The sequence below is a fragment of the Takifugu flavidus genome, chromosome 1 (assembly GCF_003711565.1).
Source record: "Takifugu flavidus isolate HTHZ2018 chromosome 1, ASM371156v2, whole genome shotgun sequence".
NCBI lineage: Eukaryota > Metazoa > Chordata > Actinopteri > Tetraodontiformes > Tetraodontidae > Takifugu > Takifugu flavidus.
In genome coordinates, this window is record NC_079520.1 from 20892272 (window position 1) to 20915277 (window position 23006).

The following is a 23006-nucleotide window of genomic DNA, read 5'->3' on the forward strand; positions in this document are numbered from 1 at the left end:
TGCTCATTTCCTTTTCTGAATCATCTGCTGAAAATATTTTTTCCAATTTGGGATTCAGATATACTGTTATTTGTAACTGTATATCAGTAAAGACATGAGGCAAACACGGTGAGCCAGATGAGAAAATGGATATTAAATAACGAACCAAATTTACCAGGATTACATGTGTTAAATGGGGCAGCATGAGGAGCTGAGGGCCTTATTTATGAGCCATCATTGAAAGTCATACAAAACATACCGCAGTTATTTCCATAAGTAGATAAATCAAGATTACTATTTTATCACAATTTTCATGAAGTAATGACTCAATGGCACCCTCTTTTGGGAAGTCTAAGCCAAGACTACTAAGGCACAAAGGAGGGATTGATTAGGCTTCCGAATATTGCTGTTAGGCTTTCACATGCACTCTTTATTAAATTGGAAATATAGCTCAATCAAGTATAATTTACAGAATACCACAAACTTTGAGTAATTTTTTTCAGGAAAAATTATGGGATATATACCACAGTAGACCAGTTGTTTGCCAAGCGTTATCAAAGTGTCAATATCATTATCAAGTGTCATTTATTATTAAAGTGTTTTTGTCAATTTTGTCACAGTAGGAAACATGTTTGTACAGTTAAATTCTTTCTGTGTTAGGGTTAGGGTTAGGGTTAGGGTGTGCACAATAAATGCCAGAGATAGAATAGACACATAATTAATTTAATCAGATCTTTCCTTCAGTTCAGTTTTGCATACAGGTGATAACATCAACAAGGAGAAGTCACTTCCTGCCTCAGTCACATGATGTTTACTATTTGTTGCTTAAGGACTTAATAAGTTAAGGTCGACCATAATGTTAGATAAGGTCAAGGTTATGCAACATTATTGTAGCCACATGTTCCTAAGGATTAATCATTAACCATTCATACATTAACTATTAATCTATAATTAATTTTATAATACCTTTTCAACTATATAAAAATGTGACAAAACCAAAAATTAAGTCACTTAAAATATCAATATCTCTTCCAGACACCACAAGGTAAACATCTGACCATTACAATTTGAACTACCGGTACTATATAATAGTTTAAAAACTATATAAATGTTTCAAATGAATGTCAGGTCCCTGTTGATCAAAATTAATCTTTTTAAAACTGAACAATACAGCTCAGATTTGCTGTAAATGATATGATGCAACATAGATAAAATTGATACTAAACACATAGGTTGAAGAAAAATGCAAGAAATTTTGGTTGCCTTTTTAAGTTGAGATAGCATTAGAGGCTGAATCTAACTGGCTTGTATTTACCACTCAGTGGTGGGCCATCAGGGTCTGCAAGGCCTTCTCTGCTGGCCTAAAAATATCTGAATCACAGACTGATGTTAATTATATTTTGTCCATGAATACATATTAAATAATTCCAAATGGTCTGTCCGCTTCCTTTCATTGCTATTCCCCTGGTTGCGCTGCTTCCAGACGTGTATTTTCATATTTAAGCATTTAACCAATCACATTTCAGCCACTATTTCTTGCCAGGGTCAAAGAAATCTGCCTGGAGGCCTTCACAATCAGTTCTGCGGGCCCTGTAGCACAAAATAAATGTCGATCAAACTGTTGCTTCAACCAATCAGATTTTGAGTTGGCCTTCACCAAGGCCTTCTAGCAGGCGTACGGAAACGTCAGCGTATTCACACGCTTTGATTGGATAGTCTGTGCGCTGTGCTGAGGGATTTAAAGCACGTCTGGATGATTTTGAGTTTTGTTTTTTGCTTCACACATTTAATGGCATTTTTGAGTACTCAGATGTGCTCTTTTCAATACTACAGGACAAAAAACTGGATGTACAGTTTTGTGTGGCAAGGGTGAAGGAGTTTTGTGACACCGTTGAGCGAGAGAGGAGCCGATACGAGGAAATCTACGAGGCTACTGAACGCACCGCGGGCGCTCCGAGCGCACGAAGAGGTCCAGCGCAAGATCCTCGCGCGCATTACAGCCAACTCCACGGCAGGATTCTGGACAATATTATTTGCCAGACACAGACCAGATTTCAAGACCACGAAAAACTGATATTTGTCACCCTCCTCGACCCCCAGAAGTTTCGTGAATACCAGAAAAAATTCCCGCATGCAGCCTTTTCCAGCTTAGCACAGAGCCATGGAACACTTTTCGATCTGCCTCGGCTAAGAACAGAACTGACTGTAATGTATGCCATGGATGATTTTGCAGGAAAATCTCCCACTGATCTCCTTGACTTCCTTCAGCAGAAAAATCTGAATGTGAGCATGAGGCAGCTATATACATTTGTGTGTTTGGCGGTGACCATCCCCGTGTCTACTGCTTCTGTTAAACGGACATTCTCAGCCCTGAAGCGAATGAAAACTTATGCCAGAAATACGACAGGGCAGGCTCGACTTTCAGCATTAGCTTCGATGGCGATAGAAAAGGACTTCTTGATGGAACTGAAACGCACGGATAATCTGCACAACAACAAGTAATTGAAATCTTCTTGAGGAAAGAAAGGAGGATGGATTTTGTGTACAAATAATCAGGATTTTTGGTGAGTAAAATGTTGCTATATTCCTAAATAATATTGCAATTTTATCAGGTTATTTTTTATGCTTTTTTATGTGTGTCACAGCTGCAGTAGAAGTTTTATAGCCATAAAATAGTTATTGAGGGTTGGACTGATTCAGACGGAGCACTACTGAAGGCCTAGGTGTGAAATGCACGGCCCGCCACTGTTACCAGTATATATTCTACTCCCTCTGTTCTTCAGTTTTTAGTTATTGTCACATCAAGCTCCATCCAATAGTTGCCACCAAATATATTTATTAATATCTATCCTAATTAGAAATAAAATAACTAATGAAAATTTCAATTATACAGCTTTTGCCATACAGAATTTACATATAGGTCTAGCTTAATTTAAAAAAACAACTTTTGTTTAATCTCTTGAAACAAAATTGGTAACCACTTTGATAAATGCTAAATTTGCTCCATATATTGGCTTTTAATAGAAGTCAGTGAATGTTTGAATAATAACCTGTTTAGATAATTAATTGTATCCAGCAGAGGAAAAGTGGCGTAAGTAGTAAGTTGTCATTGCAGTCTTTTACTCAAAAGTAAAGTGTATATTTATAAAAAATAAACAGTAGCTAGGGGTGTGGCCTAACGGAGAGCAAAAACACAATGCAAAATCCTGAAGGGATAGAAATAGTAGTCTGATATTGTTTCTGGTACAGTAATAAAACACTCTAAGGTCAGAATGCATCTTGCTGAGCAGCATCTGTTTAGTCATGTGCCCTCACAGGGTGACCTCACGGAGCAAAAACAAAACTGCAGTGTAACATTGCTGCACAACATGAAGCTATCCAACATTTACAGGTGCTAAATGTTCTCTTGTAGCCTCCTGATCATTTGCAATTCCCAAAAGCGCCTCAGTGTGATGTCAGGCCGCACAAACTGAAACCTGGCATCATCATTCATAGCTCAGGTTAACTCCCCAGAGACAGTCACCTTCAACCTGAGCAGGAATTGGCTGGCCAATCATCCCTCACTCTGTCAGGAGTCACAGGAAGATCAAGCAGATTCCAGATTGGAGCAAGTGCTTGGTGCTCCTGAAATGCCGAGCTCAGATTTCCATGTCCACTGGTCTGATTTCTCCTGTTTTATTATCTCTCACCCACAGCTCTCTGTCTTTGGCTGGGTCCACACACAGCAGCAGCTGGTCCACTGGCTCCACCGTCTGAGGAAAACAAACAAGTTCTCATATCCTCATTTTGATAATATACCTGCCTCTAGTGGATAACAATGGAATCACAGGTTTGACGTTCCCACGGATTTTGTAGCACTGCGACTAATATGTTGTACAAACTAAATGTACATACATTTATATATATTATGCATTTATATTCATACCATTTGTCTGCTATTACTTTAAATTGTGGATTATTATATTCAATTGAGTTAGGGTGAGAAAAACATTTCTAAAAACTGAAAATACAGAAATACCAGTGAGAAGAAAATGCTGTTCTGATTCACACTCTTGTACTCACACTTTGGTTAAACATGTCTGTCTCATGGCGAAGGGTGGTGTACTGACAAAGATGCTGCCTGATCATCTCCACCCGCTCCACCTCCAACCGCTCAAGCTCCTGAGAACATAAACAGTTTTGGAAATGTCTGCACACTACCTGTCTCCACTTAATGGAAAGCAAAGGTCTGATGGTGTTAATTCCCAACACAAACTGTATAGAAACTTTAAAAAAAATTACAAACGGATTTACAAGCAGGAGGCATAAAAGTCAACCTTAACCTATTCAAAATGTGACACCATGACAGATGTCAACATATAAAAGCGATTATTGATGGAAGCTGAAGCACTGGATATAGGGTTCACCTATTTTTGCAGCAAAAGTCACATAATCCGTTACATGTAACTTTTGTAAGTGCGCAAAGGTCTACAATTTACATAAATAACCTTTTTCCAGGTACAGTTCACATATGTGTATTACAAAACTATTCATGTTAGCTACCTTTATTACACCTAAAACATTATGACTGGATAAGGTGATCATCTACTACACTAAATTCAAATGGTGGAGTTGTAAGTGGAGTTGTAATTAAATACAACAGCAATATCATCATTCACCGTTGAAATGTTTGAAGCAGCAGAACCTAGAAGGATGATTTCTTACCAGACTTGTGGTAACTATTTCCTCAAACCATTTGGACTGAGACTGGTTATATAGGTCGACACACCGCATCAGGTCGTCTCCTTTAACAGAGAGAGGAGTTTAAACACGTTCGCACAAAATAATGACACAAATAGAAGCGTATATTCTTTCTTGATGTCTCATCTGATTATGCTAAAGAGAGTGGATCATTTAGAGTGGATTTGATTCAAAGAGGAAATGCTACCGGCGAATAGGTCCAACAGGTCCACAGATACACTCAATGTTAATGACATCCCATTCTTAATCTGTAGGGTTTATTATGCGGTTGGTCCACCTTTTGAAGCTAAAACAAATGAGACTTTTGTGAAGGCTTTTAACAAAGTTGAGTTGTGTTTATGAGGATAGCCAACCTTGGTACTCTGCTCTATAGGTGTTCTGTCGGGTCCAGATATGTACTCTGAGCAGGCCAGTCTAGACCTGTACCTCAGCATCAGCATTTGTGTAAATGATAAATAAACAAATAACAAATACCTTCAAATGGTAACTCCATATTCTAAAGGATAATAATGACTGAAGGTGTTTGATAAGCCGACAGACGCTGCATTTTTGCTTGTTTTGGCTATGCTCACCTATTCTCTCCCTCACACTGTAATCATCATCACAGTACACCAGACACCAAGAGCGCCACCGACAACTGCTGCTCTTCTTCTGGCTGGTTGCATAACCAGCATGGAGGAGGGAATGACTGTTTGTGTTTGTGTGTGTGTGTTTGTGTGTGTGTGTGCGCGCGCGCACACGTGCATGTGTGCGTGCGTGTGTGTGTGTGTGTTAAGATGGATAGCTTCAATGGGGGACTGTGACAGCATGCGGTCGTGCCTGGTTGAGTCATGACATCATGGGCTGCAAGTCCACATCTGTTTATTGTTAGCCAGTCACTTTCTTTAGGTCACATGTCTCTTAAAAATAAACACAATACTCAGGCTCCACCTTCCACAATTCCTATTTTTCTTTCCAACTTTCAAAACCATATATGCCTTATTGTGGGGCACTAAAGTGATAAAAATGTGGGGATTCATCTGGGCTAATTTACATACCTATATGTGTTTATCTGTTGGCAAGTCAAAAATTTACAGCCAAATTAACAACCCGTGAGTAAAGTGACAGGCAGCATAGATGAGACAATGTAGGAGATGTGTAGCTATCTTTTGCATGTACAGACAATATAATGCGACCATTCGCCACAAGAGGGCAGCCTATTTACAGAAACTGTCTATTAGATTGGCGAGCAAGGATATTTATACAATATCATCTATCAAAATAACACTTTTGATCTTTCTTTTACTTGTTTATTTTACTTTGGCATGATTACTGGCTCCCACACTTTTGGTACTAAATGCTCCGCATGTATTCCCAATAAATAAACATTCAGCACCATAAAATAATGTTTGTGTTGCTTATCAAATGAATTATCTTCCTATTCCAAGACAGGTAACAGTTGCAAATATGCATCAGCATCTAAGTTTAACATTAAATCATGCTAGAGATCCAATGTACCGCAATTTCCGGACTATAGAGCGCACCTGATTATAAGCCCCATAATCTAATTTTAGAAAGAAAATCAATTTTGTATTTATACAAGCCACACCGGATTTTAAGCTGCGGGTATCCCATGTAGTAATATGAAAAATTAGATCGAAAACATTCAGTACTGGTACATGTTTTCATTACCGTAAGAGACGAGTCACTGACGAGTGACAAACAGACAGGTAAGAAACAACAGCCACTCTTTTGTATGTTTATACAGAGACCTTAAATCCAAATTTTATCACGTCAGGATTTTTTAACTTAGCAACATAAAAAAACATATTCTACCGGTAAATGCTTTTTTTTCCTAACGGTGTCTGTAATGCAGCTACCTTGAAATATACGTTTGTATCAGCTACACACAAATTACGTTGTTTATGCTTTTTTACTCAAACAATGAACAATCTAAAACCCCCCGATGGTCCACCTCTAAAATCTTCTATTTTCATCGCAGTGGCGATTGCTTTTGCCTTCCGTCTGATTTGTACAGCGGAAACACCGCAGCCGCCTGCTCTCTGTGTGTTCACCCAGTCTTCCAGAACGTTTTCAAGCTCGGGCCACCTGCGATGTTTACGTCTAAAAGCTTTTGTCTTTTTGCTTTGGATCAGTTCTTTATGCTGGCCTCTCCTCCTTCTTACCATTGATTACCGTAATGTATGCCAAGATTACGCGCAGCAGCTCGCTTTCCTTCTTCAACCTACAGAGTGATCGCTTTTAACTTAAAAGTCGCATCATATGCTTTTCTTCTAGTATTTTCCATGTTGATGAGGGTTAGTAAAAATGACTGATTCACAATAGTTGTGAAAAACATAAATAAGCCGCACCGTAGAATAAGCCGCAGTGTCTAAAGTGTAGGAAAAAAGTAGCGGCTTATAGTCCAGAAATTACGGTAGTTTATTGAGCACACTCAAATAAGTCCTACAATATAAGATGACTGTTGCATTACTGTTTCTTTAAATAGCAGGAACTGCAATTTACTGCATTTAACTTTTCACAACCAAAAAATGTGCTTACTTCTTACTTGTATTAGGAAGTGGGCAAGCAATTCTAAAATTATCTTCCACGTGCCTAAAGATGAATAATACTTTCCATAAGTTTCTGCATATTTTTTTCTATTTTCTTTTATTTCCTGATGTGAGCACATCTGCAGGGTGCTATAGTACTGTGAGTTTGACCAGAAAGATGTAAAAATATAAAAGCAGAATGAACAATTTCAGAGGAGCGTCAGGTATCAGAGAAGATAAGACTTAAAATCATATTGTGGCCTCCCTCTGATCTCACTGGGGAGCAAGAGAGAAGAAGTGCAAGTTCCATAGGTATTTAACATTAATAATGTAATTTTGTAAATACTGGTAAACCCAGAGTTGATACAGTGAATGTGCAGTACAGTGAATGGCTCAGTCCCTCAGTTTGTCTTTGAAAAGTTTTCATTAAAAACATTAGCTTCATGTGGGGTTTTCCTCATTGGAGAAATTCCATTCTTAGTGGAATTTTACAATTTATCATTTCCATCAAAATGATGATCTAAAATAAAAATTCTTACAATGAGAGTCATATTAATCAGCTATATCAGTTACCCTATGCTGATGATAATTTGTGATCTGAACATTAAAGAATTCAGCCATGCCTTTCTGTTGTCAGTCTGTTGTGAATGGGTCTGCAGAGGATGTCTCAGACCCTATTCTATCTCTCACATTAGAATAAAATCTTTCATCTGGCTGATAAAAATTTTCACTAGTGTGAAAACTCAAAATCTCCACCATACAGACAAATCGGGCTAGAGAAACACTGGAGGAGGAAATCAGCCTATTCTGTTCTTCAGAGGGAGATCTGCTGGGACTGGAATCTGATTTGTTGCAGCCAGCCCAAAGCATGTGGATCATTCTCAGATGATCTCTGACAATGAATGACTTCCAGATCATCATGGCTGTGAGACAGACTTCTATTGCGCTCCCAACATGTTCAATAACTTGTAATCCCTTGAGGATAAGGACTGGAGAGGAATAGTGACTCGAGTCAAGCTAGACCTGAGACAGTGTGTATCATCGTTCTGAAAGTTTTTGGTAAAAGCCTTGACCTTTCTTTCAGGGAGCTGTTCAAAGTATTCAGCTCTTAATTCAAATGTATACAAAACACCTAATTCAACAACGAATTTATGAGGAATTCTTGTCTCATTTCGATCATAATGACCCCTCAATTAGATCTTTGCCATCCTTTCTTCACATTTTCAGTCTCATTTTTTGTGTTGGAGAATATATTGCAGCTTTTAGAGCTGCTGCTAATTTCTTGTGACATGAACCATTTACCACCACTTCCACTGATTCCCTGATCATTCAGGATTTTCAGTAAACTGCACAGCAGCAGATGGTTTAAAATATGTTTCTATGGCAAAACCTTTTGCTATACAAACCATGCTCCCATACATTACCATTTAACACAGCTAAGCTGTGTTAACTTCCCATTTTCCTCTCAGTTTGTTCACAAGTTGTCACCATGGTTAGAGAAGATTCCTCTGACACCCAATGGGTTCAGATACATCTAGAATTATTTTTTTGCTCTACTGAAATGAAAACAGTCAAAAATGTCTATTTAAAATGTCTGTATGGCTTAATCTAGTCTGTAAATGTAATTTTATTTACCCAAGAAGATTGACGTTCACACAGCTTTTAAGCATTTGGTTCTAGGCTTCATACCACAGAATGGTGATAAATTTAAAGGTCTCTTTGCTAATGTAGGAACATCTTGAGGAGGACCTCAGTAACATGATCAAAGGTAACAGTCTTCCTTTATGCCTGAAAACACCAACACAAAAACACCTATTTAACCTCTGACCCCAGCCCCTCACCTGCTTGTGTTGATTTCCTCCGAGCTTTCTTGATGTCTTCTTCGATTTTGCTACTGAGTTTGATCTCCAGCTGCTGTGTCTTTACCTCCAGCTCTTTCTGCCTGTCTGCGAGGGCTTTACGTGCCTGCCGAAAAAATAAACAGACTCTATTCAGAGTAACAATCTGATGCAACCCATAAATGGCCTTACTTGAGTAAAATTAAGAATATGAGCTTGACGAATGACATTGGCCAAGGTAAAGGCTTAATAAGTACTTCCTGAATAACAGTTTTGAAGTATTTGACAACAAAACTGGTTCTCTCGCAATAATTGCCCTCAAAAGTAAGTAGGGTGGTATAGAAGCATTGTAAGGAACATTATTTCATCAATAGTAAAAGATCTGCAACGACTCCCAGGTTTCACTCTTCCATTCTTCACAGTCCAAACATTAATATTGTGATATTAAAAGCATCATTTCATTACTGGGTTACAAAGATAAAGCTATTTTACTATGGTACAACACAAGCAGAATCTAATTTCCTGTCCTTGAATAAATGCTCAGTTGTTCATCAAAGACTGTTTCAGTGAGTGACAGATGGATTTGCAGTCACAATATTAAAAAACATTAGAGTCAGTCCAGAACCTAAGTCAGTGAGATGATGCCCTAAATCTATCTGCTTCTATAGTAGAACTGATCTAATGTCCCCATCAGCTACCTTCTCCACAGCAGCGTAACGGCTGGCCAGCTGCTTCCGAAGGTCAGAGATGTGATGGTCAAACCGCTTCATGTCCTTCTTAAAGTTCTCCCTGAAGGTCAGCAGAGGTTTTTCCACTTCACTTTGGAGCTGCTCAAAACAAAAGCATATTAAAACTCAACACTGGCATCAGGTAAGAAGAAAGAAGAAACGGGGTTGGTAATTAAGCAGAAATGTGACAAAATTAAAATCCAGTTTCTGGCTGTTTGATGTTGAAATAAGACCTAATCTTATTTAATCTTATTCACCCCATGAAGCGCATACTCCATGACCACAACTGGACAATTAAACTAAATTTATTGCTAACATGCTCTACAGTACAGTTTTTCTTTCAGTGTCCTAAAAAGTGATTTTTCACATCATGAAATCTGACCTCTGTTCCAATTGGATGAAAACAAAATCAAATACCATTGCTTCCTCATCATTATGCAGATTCTGGCTCAATAAAGCATTACTGTTGCTAGATTTGAGCTCCTTTAGCCCTGATATTTTAACTTTAACTTTGAGGAGCAAGTGCTGATAATTGATATATGATCTTTATCAAATACGGTAGATCAAGCTGGTCAAATGTTGAACTGGTCAAGATTTCTACTCAGTTCCTATCTTCTCCTGTGGAATGTTGGGGCTGCGCCTCAGATTGGCACATCTCTAGATGTTAACATTAATGCTTCCATTTCCCCAACCTCTCCAGCTCTAATCCAGGCCTGCTTTTACATCTGCTGTCTGACCTTACATGAAAAACTGACCCAGTGTTTTGTTCCATAGAAATCCCAGTGAAATCCCCTAACTTCAGAGAAAGTGCACAAGGAAATAAATGTAATTACATTTTTATTAATGTTGCTTAATGACACACACCCTTTTAAACCCTAACAGCCTAATTTATATTAACTAATATGCTGGAACATACCCGCTAAATTATTGATGGCACATGTCGCACTAAATGTGTTAAAACATTAAAAGTGGATGACTTAAAGAGGCAAAACACACAACAAAACAACAACTTTCCTTTCTAAAATTATGACCAGGATACTCGAGGTAATCCAAAGACCTCCGGGTTCATGCAAGAATTTCTTTTCCTAAAATGGCTCCGTCTGATTTGTGACTGAGTGGCTAGTGTCAAACAACATAACTGATGCGACTTTTATTGCGATGTTTGACTCCTCATAAAACACTCAGACAAAAACTATTTGTTCACATGACACCGTGTGCACTCAAAGATTCCAACCAGCATTTATCCAAAGTGGTAACAATGACAGCCAATGAGAGCAGAGAACACAGGGTGGTAGAAAATCATAAACAGAAACCCCAAGAGCAGCATTACTGAAAACGGACCAGATGAAGATCTAACTCCAACCACTCCCTCTGGGAAATCAATGCTGACCCTGCCTTCCACTCAGGAAAACTCATTTAGCTCCCTGTATCGGTGCTGTTGTGAGAGTAACAACACACACTGATTAATGTAAAGATCTAATTTCATCTCCTCCTTCATCAAGTCTGTCTGGTACAACACTACATGTTCTCTTCAGGACACTTCAGGACAATATCAGTGAAACACTGGGGCCCCAACACAGTGTCATTTCAGCAACAGCAATCTATTCTTTTACTCAGCCCAGCGGTTCATACTGGGCTGCAAATAGCTCTTGATCATGCTAAAGTTCACAGACTGATGTTCAACAGAGACACTCGTCTCATTCCAACACCTGGCTCATTCCAACTGAGGCTTTTTTCCATGAATTCATGAATATCAGATGCATGTTTACAGACAAGAACTGAATAAGACCCCATCACCTCATATCCCTGCATTATCCATTGCTGACTATAAATTCAATATCCAGAGCATACAGTGCTCATTTAGAGATGCATATAAAATTAATACAGAGATGTCAGTGATGAGGAAACTCTCTAAATTTGCTCAGGGTAATATGACTCAAGGCAAAACTATTCTAATATTATATGAATCATCAACATTTGGTTGATGACTGAAAAACCTGCAGACTGATTTCTAAAATTAGCCAGAGTAGGGTGCAGAAAAGCACAGGCCTCACATAAGGTAGGGGGGTAGCTGTTTCCAGCTGACATCTGGACAGTTTGTATGTACTTTTCCTTTCTAAAGGGAACGTATGCCCTGACTTCACATAACATTTCATCACTCAAATGCTTATAAACAGGTAATGCATGTGTGACTATTATATAAAGCACAGGCATGACACTGGTGGAGAAAAGCCTGATGAAATACCTTTGAAGAGAACTTTAGGTGAACCTCAGCTTCATCGGCCAAGCTCTTTTTTAGCTGAGCCCAAGCCTCCCCCAGAGTGCTGTGGAGAGATAAAGAGAGGTAGATGACTGTATGTGTGTGTGCGTGGTTAATATTACTGAAAAAATGGCCATACACACTTTAACATACAAACATGCAGGGAGGGCAGACAGCACTACAGTACACATAAGTATGTACACATGGGGTTCAACAGCAATGCTAGTGGAAAAGTTCAGAGATATGCAATAACCATAAATGTGCAGGTCCACAACCAGTTCAACAGATGATGAAGCTGTGTGGAACAAGAGATATGCCTCATTTCATCCCCCTGCTCTCCAATACAGCGAGGGGCAATAACAATGACAAGACTTGTATTGTTCCAGATAAGTATTACAAATAAGTGCATGACGTAATGTTCCTCTTGTTTGAAATCAAGAGTGGTGAGAAAAAAGCGTGTTTCTTCAAATGGATGACTTTAAAAAACAATCCAGTCAGCAGGGAGTAATAAGGAAAACATGGAGTGCAGAAATGATGGGTGTGACTATGAGTTACTTCAAAGCATTGTCCAGCATAAAAGATAAGTGGAATTCATTCAGAGGGACATCACAAATATTCTTGTCTGGGTAGGGTCTTAACACCTACAAGTCTCCGCTATGAAATAGTATCCCATTTTTTTATTTATGGAAAGCAATATCTGGAATCTATATCTTGAAACAATATCAAACATTACAGTGGGGCCTCTACTTACGAACGTCTCTACATGCGGAATTTTCAGGTTACGACACGTCTCAACAGGAAAATATTTCCTCTTGTTACGAAAGTAATTTCAGGATACGAAAGGCAAAAATACGCTACCGCTGCTACTCGCAGCTCGCGGAGTTTAGCGAATGTAAACTTGCTTGTAGCTGCTCTGCCATTGGCTATCGCCTAGCATCTTCCTGTCATCCCTTGAAACAATTTTCAATGTAAAAGACACTATAAAAATAAAGATTGATTTGATTTGATCCCATTGGCTAGGAGGGACGTCAATATGGACAGGTATGTGTGTATCCCAGCGTTGTCTTCGTTTAACTTATTCGCTATGGACACCAGGAAAGTGATGGAGAAAATTGAAAAAGAAGAAAAGAAGAAGAAGAGAGCCTTTTTGTCCATACAAACGAAGCAAAAAATAATAGAAAAGCGTGAAAAAGGGATGCGTTTGGTTGATCTCGCCAAAGCATATGGCCGTAATACATCGACGATCGGCACGGGATTTATTGTGGGTGTTCAAATGTTTGTCCATTGGATGGCGGTGTTACCACAAGTGTTAACGTTCGTTGCTAGTAATGACGGCTAATGTATGATTAGCCTGTAACAAAGTTCATTTTGTTCCTGGAGAAGCCTTGCACTGAATTCCTACATTTAATGTGCGGTAATCTAATTGTAACATGTATTTGTTACATGTTTTGATGCATTTTTATGATTTTTAAAAAAAAATTATGTCCGAATTTTTGGGGGCTTGGAACGGATTAGGGCAAAACGCGTCTCTACTTACATAATTTTCAGGTTACAAAACAACTTCCGGAACCAATTAATTTCGTAAGTAGAGAACCCACTGTACCAGAAAAAACATGTTTAAATCATGTATCATTCCTTGTAAATCAGTTTGTCAGAGGAAATAGATGACTTACTGGACATTCATCTCAATTTTGAGCAGCTGTGCTGCGAAAGCAGATTCAACAGGCTCACAACATAAAAAAACAATTTATCCATTTTATAAACACCAGCAAAGCTTTCTGATTATTCCAAAGTGCAGCACTATTAATAATAGTTGGGGATAATTCATCATGAAAAATCTCTTCCTCCACTGTCAGCACAACAGCACATTATTTTTTAGAGATTTATAAATACGCTGTCTGGCCAAAAAAATGCTGCCACCAAAAAAAGTCAACACACTGTGGACCACACTTTGTTGGACCGCCTTTAGCTTTGATTACAGCATGCAATCAATGTGGCTTTGTTTCGATAAGCTTCTGCAATGCACACCATTTTTTTCCGTTGTGTTGCATTGTATTTTTAACCAAGATCTTGTATTGATGATGGGAGAGTTTGACCACTGTGCAAAGCCTTCTCCGGCACATCCCAAAAATTCTGAATGGGGTTAAGTTATGGACCTAGTCATGGCCAATTCATCTTTCAAAATGGTGCCTCCTGCTCCTTATACCAGTCTTTCACAATTTGAGCCTGCTGAATCCCGGTATTGTCATCTTGCTATATGCCATTGATGGAATAACCTGGTCATTCAGTATGTTCAAGTAGTCAGCTGACCTCATTCTTTGGATCCAATGACGTTCTTCCATTCCAGAGTCCAATCTTAAAGCCTTTCTTTCTGATTAGTCTTACCGATTAGTGGTTTTCTTAATGCTACACAGTTGTTCAGTCCTAATCTTTGAGTTTCCTTCATATCACCTGTGTGGAATTGCTCTTACATTCATGATCACATGACACACATGACAAACAAGCAAACATGAGTTCTGAACCCTGTTGTTTTTCTACAATTTGATTTTGCCATACATTTTCTGACCACAGACAATGGTTCACCACTATGCTTCTAGTTGTTAATACATTGGACAATTTTTAACCCAATTTTAGTAGTTTCTGTGATCTTCTTATAAGTTTTATTTGCTTGATCCATGCCAATGATTTGACTCTCCTCCAACAGACCAACATCTTATCCATGACCACAGAATGTGACCTCCAACATGGTTATTTAAGAAACGAGAAGCTACACATTGCATCATTTGGACTTAATCACTTGTTGACAGCTGAAAGAGAATCACCCATGAAGTAATTATGCAATAGGAGGCTTCTTCTGTATTTGCTTAATTAAATCCAGGAGGTGACTTTTTTGGACCAGACAGGGTGTATAGAACTGTATGACAACAAGATGAATGATAACTTCAGGAATAAACAGGCAGCTGTTTCTAGGCTACAGTAGGAACTGGTGGACAAAACTCTGCTTGTCCAGTATGACGGCAGGGCTGGCCTGAGGGAGAAAATAATGGAAGTATTGTGTTGTGCATATCTGACTGTGGGCAGATTGATCTAACTGGTATAATCTGGATTTTTTATGAGACAACTCCATCCTACTCTGGGCTATTTATTTGTAATGGGGGGTTTATCCTACATGTGAACACGTGATAATCTGAACACCATCCTCTTGAGACAACAAATGTTTGAAAGGTGGTCTTACATCTCTCTTGTCTCTCGTCTGGTCTTCTTAACCGCTTAATCGCAGGGCCCTATATGAGCATTTGTGGGTTTGGTACCTTGCTCAAGGGTACCTCGGCAGTGCTCTGAAGGTGTTCTGGCACCTTCCCCTCCAACCAGAACACCTTCCATGTTTTGCCTACAATGGGGTGAGAACCCTCAGCCCAGTAACCAACAGACTGAGCTATCTCCGCCCCACTAGGACCAAAGGTTGTGAGGGTGAGTTGAATGTTTGAGATGTAGCTCTGGCTGACTTTTGCTGTCCCAGTCTAAACTGCCTGAATCACCTTTTTAATGTCATCTGGACTGACAACTGAAAGACAAGTAGGTCTCAAATCAAGTGCACCTGAATCGACGATTGTTTTAAAAAGTTTAGTGTAACCTTTGTGATGTATGAATGACATTTGAGCCTGTTGCTGTGGTGCATGCTGCATCTTTGTGGAATCTTTTAATGAGTTTAATTCAGATGACATGGGCGGTGTCTGAACAAATCACAGCTTCTTTTCTTTGTGGGTGTAAAGCTGCCTTCCAGGCTTCCTGTTAGTTTACTTTCCATGTTCTTGGTTCCCCACCCCCTTCCATAATTAGACAAAGACCTTCTCTCAGCATGAGCTTTCCTTTCCTGTCAAGCTGCTGAAGAGAGGAGTAGCTGCTTTATCCCTGAAGGGTTTCCTTATAGTCCATTTTCCGCCAAAGCCCACCAATGCCCCAAACCTTGCTACTTTCATCTTCTACTGACCCTCCCGCCACTGTAGCTGAACTCTGCTGCAAGACAAAGCTACTGGTGATATACAGGAGCTCCACACTGTTTCAAAGAATCCCTGACATGGCCTTGAGACCTAGACTCACACCAGGTCACCTTATCTGTCTGGCAAGCTGACCATCAGATTGGCGACAAATTCCTTTTATTACTGAGTGGAGGACTTGTAAGTTGTTTCAAAAGTAAATTCTTTATTAAATATAGTAATTAACATGCCATTAAGTGGCTTTAAGTTCAAGTGGTTAGGGTTAGGGTTAGGGTTGCAACTGTAATAATGCTTTGAAAATGTATTGTATCATTTCACAATGTCTTCAAATAAAGGCTTTACTGTTGCCCCATAAAGGTTGTCTCAAGAGCAGGACATAATTTGCTCCCCTCAATTTTAACAAATAATAGCACTTTTTTGCTCAAGCTGACTTTAGGGACAAAGGTTGCTCACCCTTCTTCTTGATCTGCCAGAGGAATCTGAGAGAGCTTGGAGAGATTCTTGGCATACTCTTCTTCTATCTTTATCCTGAAAAGGAAGTAGAGAGTTTCATTACTCAACTACTAACGCCATTTTGCAACCTGACTATTTCCATGTGTACTTCATGGTCTTGTGCAATGCAGCGATGCACGAGGCAAGAATACAGAAAAGGGGAAATGACTTGTTGGGTCCTGGACCAGTGAAAGAAAAGAAAGCATGGGAGAAAACTGAGGAACAATACCTTTCTCGTATGAACTCGGCCATCTCTTTTTGCATCTGTTTTCCCTTCAGCTGTTTCTGCAGCAAAACATCAAATCCTGTGACGCAGCTGTTGCTCTGGGCATCCCTCTTATCATTCTGTAATATTAGCAATAAATCAAATGGCAAATGTAATGATATTGATTTGATCAGAGAGAAATTAGCATGAAAAGGGTTATGAAAAGTTATGTTAAGAAAGTAAAAATGTGAGAATTTATCAATATTTTATAGATATTTGTATGATTTGTCCCTGAGAATTAGTAACACTATTAAAATAATATGTAGTTCAATATTTATCATGTCTATATACAGCAATTAATCAATAATAACAGCAATCAATCGTGCATGATCATGGGCTTACAGGGTGATTTCTCTTCTCTATAATTTTAAAGCTCCTTTCAGCACCTTGTTTTGAGACTAAAGTGTGTTTTGCTTTAAAGTTTAATTCTTTTTACCAATGTATGCATTTCTCAGATCAAATTCAAGGAACTTTACTCGCTATCCATCCAACAGATCCCATCACATGGGTCCAACAGTAAACAGCTGGCTTGCTGCACTCACATGTGTTGTGTTATCAAACCAAATGATAAAGTGGAATGTCTGTATGCATACTGGACAATGTTGCTATTTCTGTTTTGCTGGACCCCTTAACAGGGAAAAACCCTTTTTTAAAAAGTTTCTTTCTTTCTTCATGTGGTACTTTAATATCGTTTTTCAGCTACATCGTCATGTACACTTCAGGTTTTTAACTGAACTTTTCATCATCAAAAAAAAGTCCCTGCTAAAGCAATGTATTGTTTTTGCTCATAGGCCTTTGTTTGTTTACAGCAGCAGTTGCCTACCAACACAGCTGAAACCTGGAAGTGAAACAACCTGTATAGCTCATAGATCTACTCATATACAGCTAGGAGTTCTACAGAGAGAAAAAAAATGTATATATATATATATACACATATATATATATGTGTGTGTGTGTGTATATGTGTGTATATATATATATATACACACACACACACACACACACATTTTTCTCTCTACATACATACATACATACATACATACACACACACACACACACACACACACACACACACACATATGGAACCATGTGACCTGTCAAGGACAAGTGTAAAAACAGCATTTTTTGTGCATTATTCCCATGTCCTCTTTAGATTCTTCTAGTTTAAATAGCTATTTTTTGGTGTACTTTTGCTATAAGGTTTGGTTTGCTACATTTGAGTGATGGATCATATTTTGATTGTGAAAGAGTGGGTTTCTTGTTGATTGGTGTGTAAGCTGAAGAGGCCAATATTGCAATTTCTGTGCTGTTATGGAACAACTCCAGATTAATAACATCCATACCATATTATGGCATTATTGGTGTGGGTGAAATGAATAGTGTAGGTCAATTTACCCAAAAGAAATCACAGTAGCTCCACTCTTTTGGCTTCAGCAGTTGTTGCTCTGTCATGCAAGCAAGGGAGGGGAACGTTACATAGTTGATCTGTGGAGAAAATACCAGCGGGAGAGCAGTTGGTTGTGGTGGTTTATGACGCAATAAACCAACATTGTTTTTATACCACAGAACTGTGCACTCAGTGCATAGATCAGGTATTCAAGGTATTTTGCACTCTGTTGGTTCTGCAACATTATCGCCTCATCTCCTGACGTCAAGTGCAAATGTATGGCAAATGTAGCAGATAACTAAGCAGAGAAAGCCTCTTAAAAAAAAAAGACATATTAAATGAGCCTTCTGTCTTTGCCAAAATGTGGTGCCTTTCAGGTCGCTGCTCTCATCAGGAGTGATCAACCAATGTTTGACACAACATTCAAAACTTCTGATCTTTACCGAGAGCAATCAAGGGAGTTGAAACCCTATTGCCTTTGATTTCCCAAGTTAATTGTCTGTGGTGGCAACAATGTCAGCTGCAGTGCTCCCTGCTGTGAGATGCCTGCTTCTCCTCCACACTTATTAATAGGACAGTATACCATGCATGCCTAGGATGTTTCGTCTTTGGAACTTTTATGCCAAACTTTTTAATTCTTTGTTTAAAACCTCCACATTAAGGTAATTACCTCTAAACTCTCTGCATTATTAATTTGGTGAAGGAATAGCAGATTTCCTTTGGAGATTCTTAAACTATATGATCAGTGTGAGCTGCTTTCAAGTGGTGCTAGAAAGATGGGGAAAAGGTTTCTCTAAAATCCATAGTGTTAAAGCCCCTCTGTTTTTTACTACAAATGTAACTGTGTTACATTGATATCAATATCTGCTAAACAGCTCAATTTCACAAAACAACATTGTGTATAAGAAGATTAAAAGGCTGAAAGGTGACCAGATCTTTGGTCCAGTATTTAAACCTGGGGGATCTGCATGGAAGAAAATGAACAATTTGAGTCAAAACCACAGAAGGTGGCCATTCTACGTTTGTCATCGTTGCCACTATGATGAAAAAAACTGTAAAAGTTTTAAGGTTAATATAGTACATTGTCATGCATCCAGGCCATACAGACTCAAACTTCCCTGGGAAAACAACTAGACCTTTATCGTCTCCCACATGCACTCCAACTATCAAAACAGCTTGTTGATTGCAATTTTCTAAAAAAAATCTTGAGAGATCATGATAAGTTTGTTATAGTATTTGGACTTTGCTGAACATTGATCTTCACCAAACATTATTAGCTTTCTCTGTATTATAACTTTTGGACTAAATTTTGGACAAAAATAAAAACAAACACTTCAGTCTTGTGCTTCAGACAGTCTTTGACAAGAAGTCTTAATGATAAATCACAGTACAATACTAGTACCGGTGCAAATTCTGCCCACCTTTCCACAGAGCTGGTCATTACATGGTGCTTTTAATCATTTGTATAAAAACACCATTAACATTTGTCGCTAGTTTTACAAACTCCTCCAGAACGGGTATGTTTTGTGATGGTGAGCAGAAACGGACCTCAGCACAGATGTAAACAGTGGCTAAAAAGTAAGTAAATAAAAACCTAGAGAAAATATGTACCCTGCAGATTGCTCTGGAATAATTTATCCCCCAACATACCGGTACACCCCAGAACACAAGCAGTTAGTTGGTTTAAGCTGCTAATATATGTATTACTTAAAATAAATTTAGAGAGATTCCATCCCACTGCCTAACATGACTGGCTGTGTTGTAGCAGTACATCTGATATTTATCAGGTGTGAAGAATGTTACAACCTAACACCAAAGCAGAAAACTAGATGCTGTGTGTATGACTATTAAATTGCCAAAAAAAACAAAAACAAACAAAAAAACACTTGATACAATAGGATACAATCATGAACATTGGACTTCAAAAATTTTACAAGTTCTCCTCAGTTCATATCAATCATTTGGGCTACCAAAAGCCACAGGCAATCATCAGTGTGGTAAGAGTTAATCGCCCCACTCACCGTGACAGTGCTCTCCTTGCCCTGCTTTCTGGTAAGCGACGTCGATCCTGGGCTCTGGCAAAAGAAAAAAGATGCTCCCTCAAAACTAGCGCCCTCCATGTCAGACGTGCGAACGCAGTAAAACACAGCTGTATTTCCTTGCGGTCGCAGTTAGTGGTGCTCTGTCTAAAATTACTGCTGCTGTTGTGAATGACTGTGTGTTTCCAGCGCTTGAGCTTAGAATAATACATATGTGGGAATAAGTGTGGATCTGAATGAGATGTGTGAATGGATTGGACATTGAATCAGCAGGTGTTAAGAGTCTGTTCATATGGTCTGAATAATTGTGTGTGTGTGTGCAGTGATTTAGATTAGGATAACTGCAGCCTGGCTGCCTTGTTAATTATGATGGAGGGAAGAGATACTGTAGGCAGGATTAATCAGCTCTAACTGACATCAGCCTCCATCTTCATAAAACGGTGAGGGGGTTTGATGCGTCTGAATATTGTGTGACATTTTTGTTGTGTATAAAGGGGGAGCTTGTGACAGACCTACGGAAACATCAAGAATCTTAAAAATGTATTCACTGCCATCTTTTTTGTACTAGGTTTATAATGTAGTTTTGAAATTAGACCATGAAAAAAAGTCCCAACAATTTCTAGAAAATGTTATTCAACTCAACAATAATCTGTCAATCCAGTTTCTGATTGCTGCCGATCCAAACAGACTTCGCCACATTGTCAAGAACTACAAAAAAGAGAATCTGGTATCTTTACCTGCAGCTCTGTACTGCTTTTCCTAACCAGGCTGTTGTGCTCCGCATGATGCAGGGGACTGCCCCCCGAGTGAAATCCATTCACTATAACAAAGAAGTGTATCCTTTATAGCTTAAACATAACTCAAACCACTCTTTGTTGCACATTTGAGCATGCTAAACCAATAGATAAGGTTAGCGTAGATCACTGTTATGTATCTAATGTTCTTTTGAACACTGGAGAAGCCTTAGAAGTCTTTGCAGAAGGTTTGTTGCCAGACAGATATGTAAAATGTTACTTCCAGCAGTGACTGCTGTGCTGTGGTGGTGTATATTGTCTTTATAATTTTTATTCCTTTCTCACAGCCACGGGAAGAAACAAGGGAATTTACAGTGAAAAAAAAGATATATCAGGGCTGCCCCCAACATTCTGAAACTTCACTGAGTAGAAAACCTTTATCGTCCCTCTACAAGTTTTCAGAGCCCAAAGAAAGACAGAGGAGGTCTCAGTTCCACCATTGAGGCTACAGATGAAATTAGTCACAGAAAGTATGTGCTTGGTGTGCATGAACGATTGCTTTGTACCACTGTGGAATTCTTGGTGAATTCCCAGCCCCAGGCTACTAATTCTTAAGGAAGCAGTAGTGACAGAGAACTTGGATGGGAAGAGAGAGAGCTGCAGTACCTGCTGGCAAGCAGGTCTTGTGTCGTAGAGACATCTTAGGAGTCCCGGGCGTGCTGGACGGTCTCTCCCATGTGGTCTCTGTTTGGGAGGAAAAGAAAATAACATTGACATTAGTAGAGCAGCAGCAGCAATATCCTACTATTTCTGTCATTTTGTCAGGAGTGGTAAAGCTATTTATCACAATCTGATTTATGCGCTGATCATACTTCATCAGTTAAACCAGAGGAACTACAATTAGTAACTACTCAAGCTGCACACTACCTTGTTGAGAGATGTGATAATGAATTCCTTCGCAGCTGACTCTTGAATCCAAATGGCAAATGACATTATTAAATCCCTCCATGCCATGAGGTCTGGCAACAATTCAGAATGTAAGGCCACTATATGTGAACTTCTTTGTTTATGTCTGTAGACACTCTACAGCAGGATTTGCAGGCAGCAATCCACATCATGTGAAAATTCTTCCCTAATGTAATGCAATTTGGGTGTTGGCGTGAAGAATGGTAGTGTATCATACTGAAGAAACTAGATATTGACACATTGCATAGGATGAAGCATACACTGAGCTGAGATTTACTGTGAAGCTGATTGTTCTGACCCACTGAATCAGCAACATTGGCATATAGATGTGAAAAACTAGTCAATCCACTACAGCCTTATCAGTGTACCTGTGCTATTACAACAGAAGTTGTCAGCAACAAAATTCAAAAAGTAAAATCTGATAAATTCACCTGTTTCTAATTGCTTTATTACCGGTATCACTCCTGTTCCCAGATTTCTTGTGCTGACCTTAATTTCAGTTCTGTCCAAATTGTAATCAATTATCTATTTACTGTGAGCACATAAAAAAGGGACGGACATAGAAAGTGCTTTTATTTCATTTGGGCCTTTTAAGCCGCTTCAGGTCTCATTGGTGCTGCCGAGCTGAGGATACAGCTGAGGCAAGCCCATCAGCTCAAATGACACGCATGGAGGGAATGAGCAGCAGCAAGCTTACAAAAAGAGAGCATGGCTTCACGTTTGAGCGCAGAGTCTCAATTTCTCTTCACTGGGTTGTCAGCAACAAGTCAATATAGTGAGGAAAAACAGGACATTGATATAGGCAGAATTACACTTAATCTACTTATAGTAGCTCTGGAAAGCTGGTTCTTATTGTGGCTGCTAGCTTTGCCAACACACAAGCAATCATAACATAATTTACACAACACTAAGCATGTTAATAATATGCAATTTAAAAGTCCTAACCAAGATGCAAAGTTTCAATGCTTTCAGATAGATATCATATGAAATTATAACATCTGAGATAGTTTAGGTTCATTTTACTGTCAAATATGCACTTGAAAAGCCAG

The 23006-nt window shown here is 38.9% G+C and overlaps 1 protein-coding gene across 1 annotated transcript in view; it reads right to left on the minus strand.

Moving 5' to 3' along the window:
* Positions 1–681: 681 nt before the first annotated feature.
* LOC130538765 (growth arrest-specific protein 7-like) overlaps positions 682–23006 on the minus strand; it is a 51071-nt gene continuing 28746 nt past the window's right edge. Inside the window, exons 3-14 of the mRNA XM_057056672.1 lie at positions 21658–21735; positions 20995–21077; positions 20240–20293; positions 18227–18316; positions 16796–16911; positions 16528–16602; positions 12062–12140; positions 9787–9915; positions 9092–9215; positions 4684–4763; positions 4042–4140; positions 682–3731 (exon numbers count right to left, since the gene is read on the minus strand). Coding sequence (XP_056912652.1) covers positions 3618–3731; positions 4042–4140; positions 4684–4763; positions 9092–9215; positions 9787–9915; positions 12062–12140; positions 16528–16602; positions 16796–16911; positions 18227–18316; positions 20240–20293; positions 20995–21077; positions 21658–21735 — 1121 coding nt within the window. The 3' untranslated portion in view covers positions 682–3617. The remainder of the gene's footprint in view (positions 3732–4041; positions 4141–4683; positions 4764–9091; positions 9216–9786; positions 9916–12061; positions 12141–16527; positions 16603–16795; positions 16912–18226; positions 18317–20239; positions 20294–20994; positions 21078–21657; positions 21736–23006) is intronic.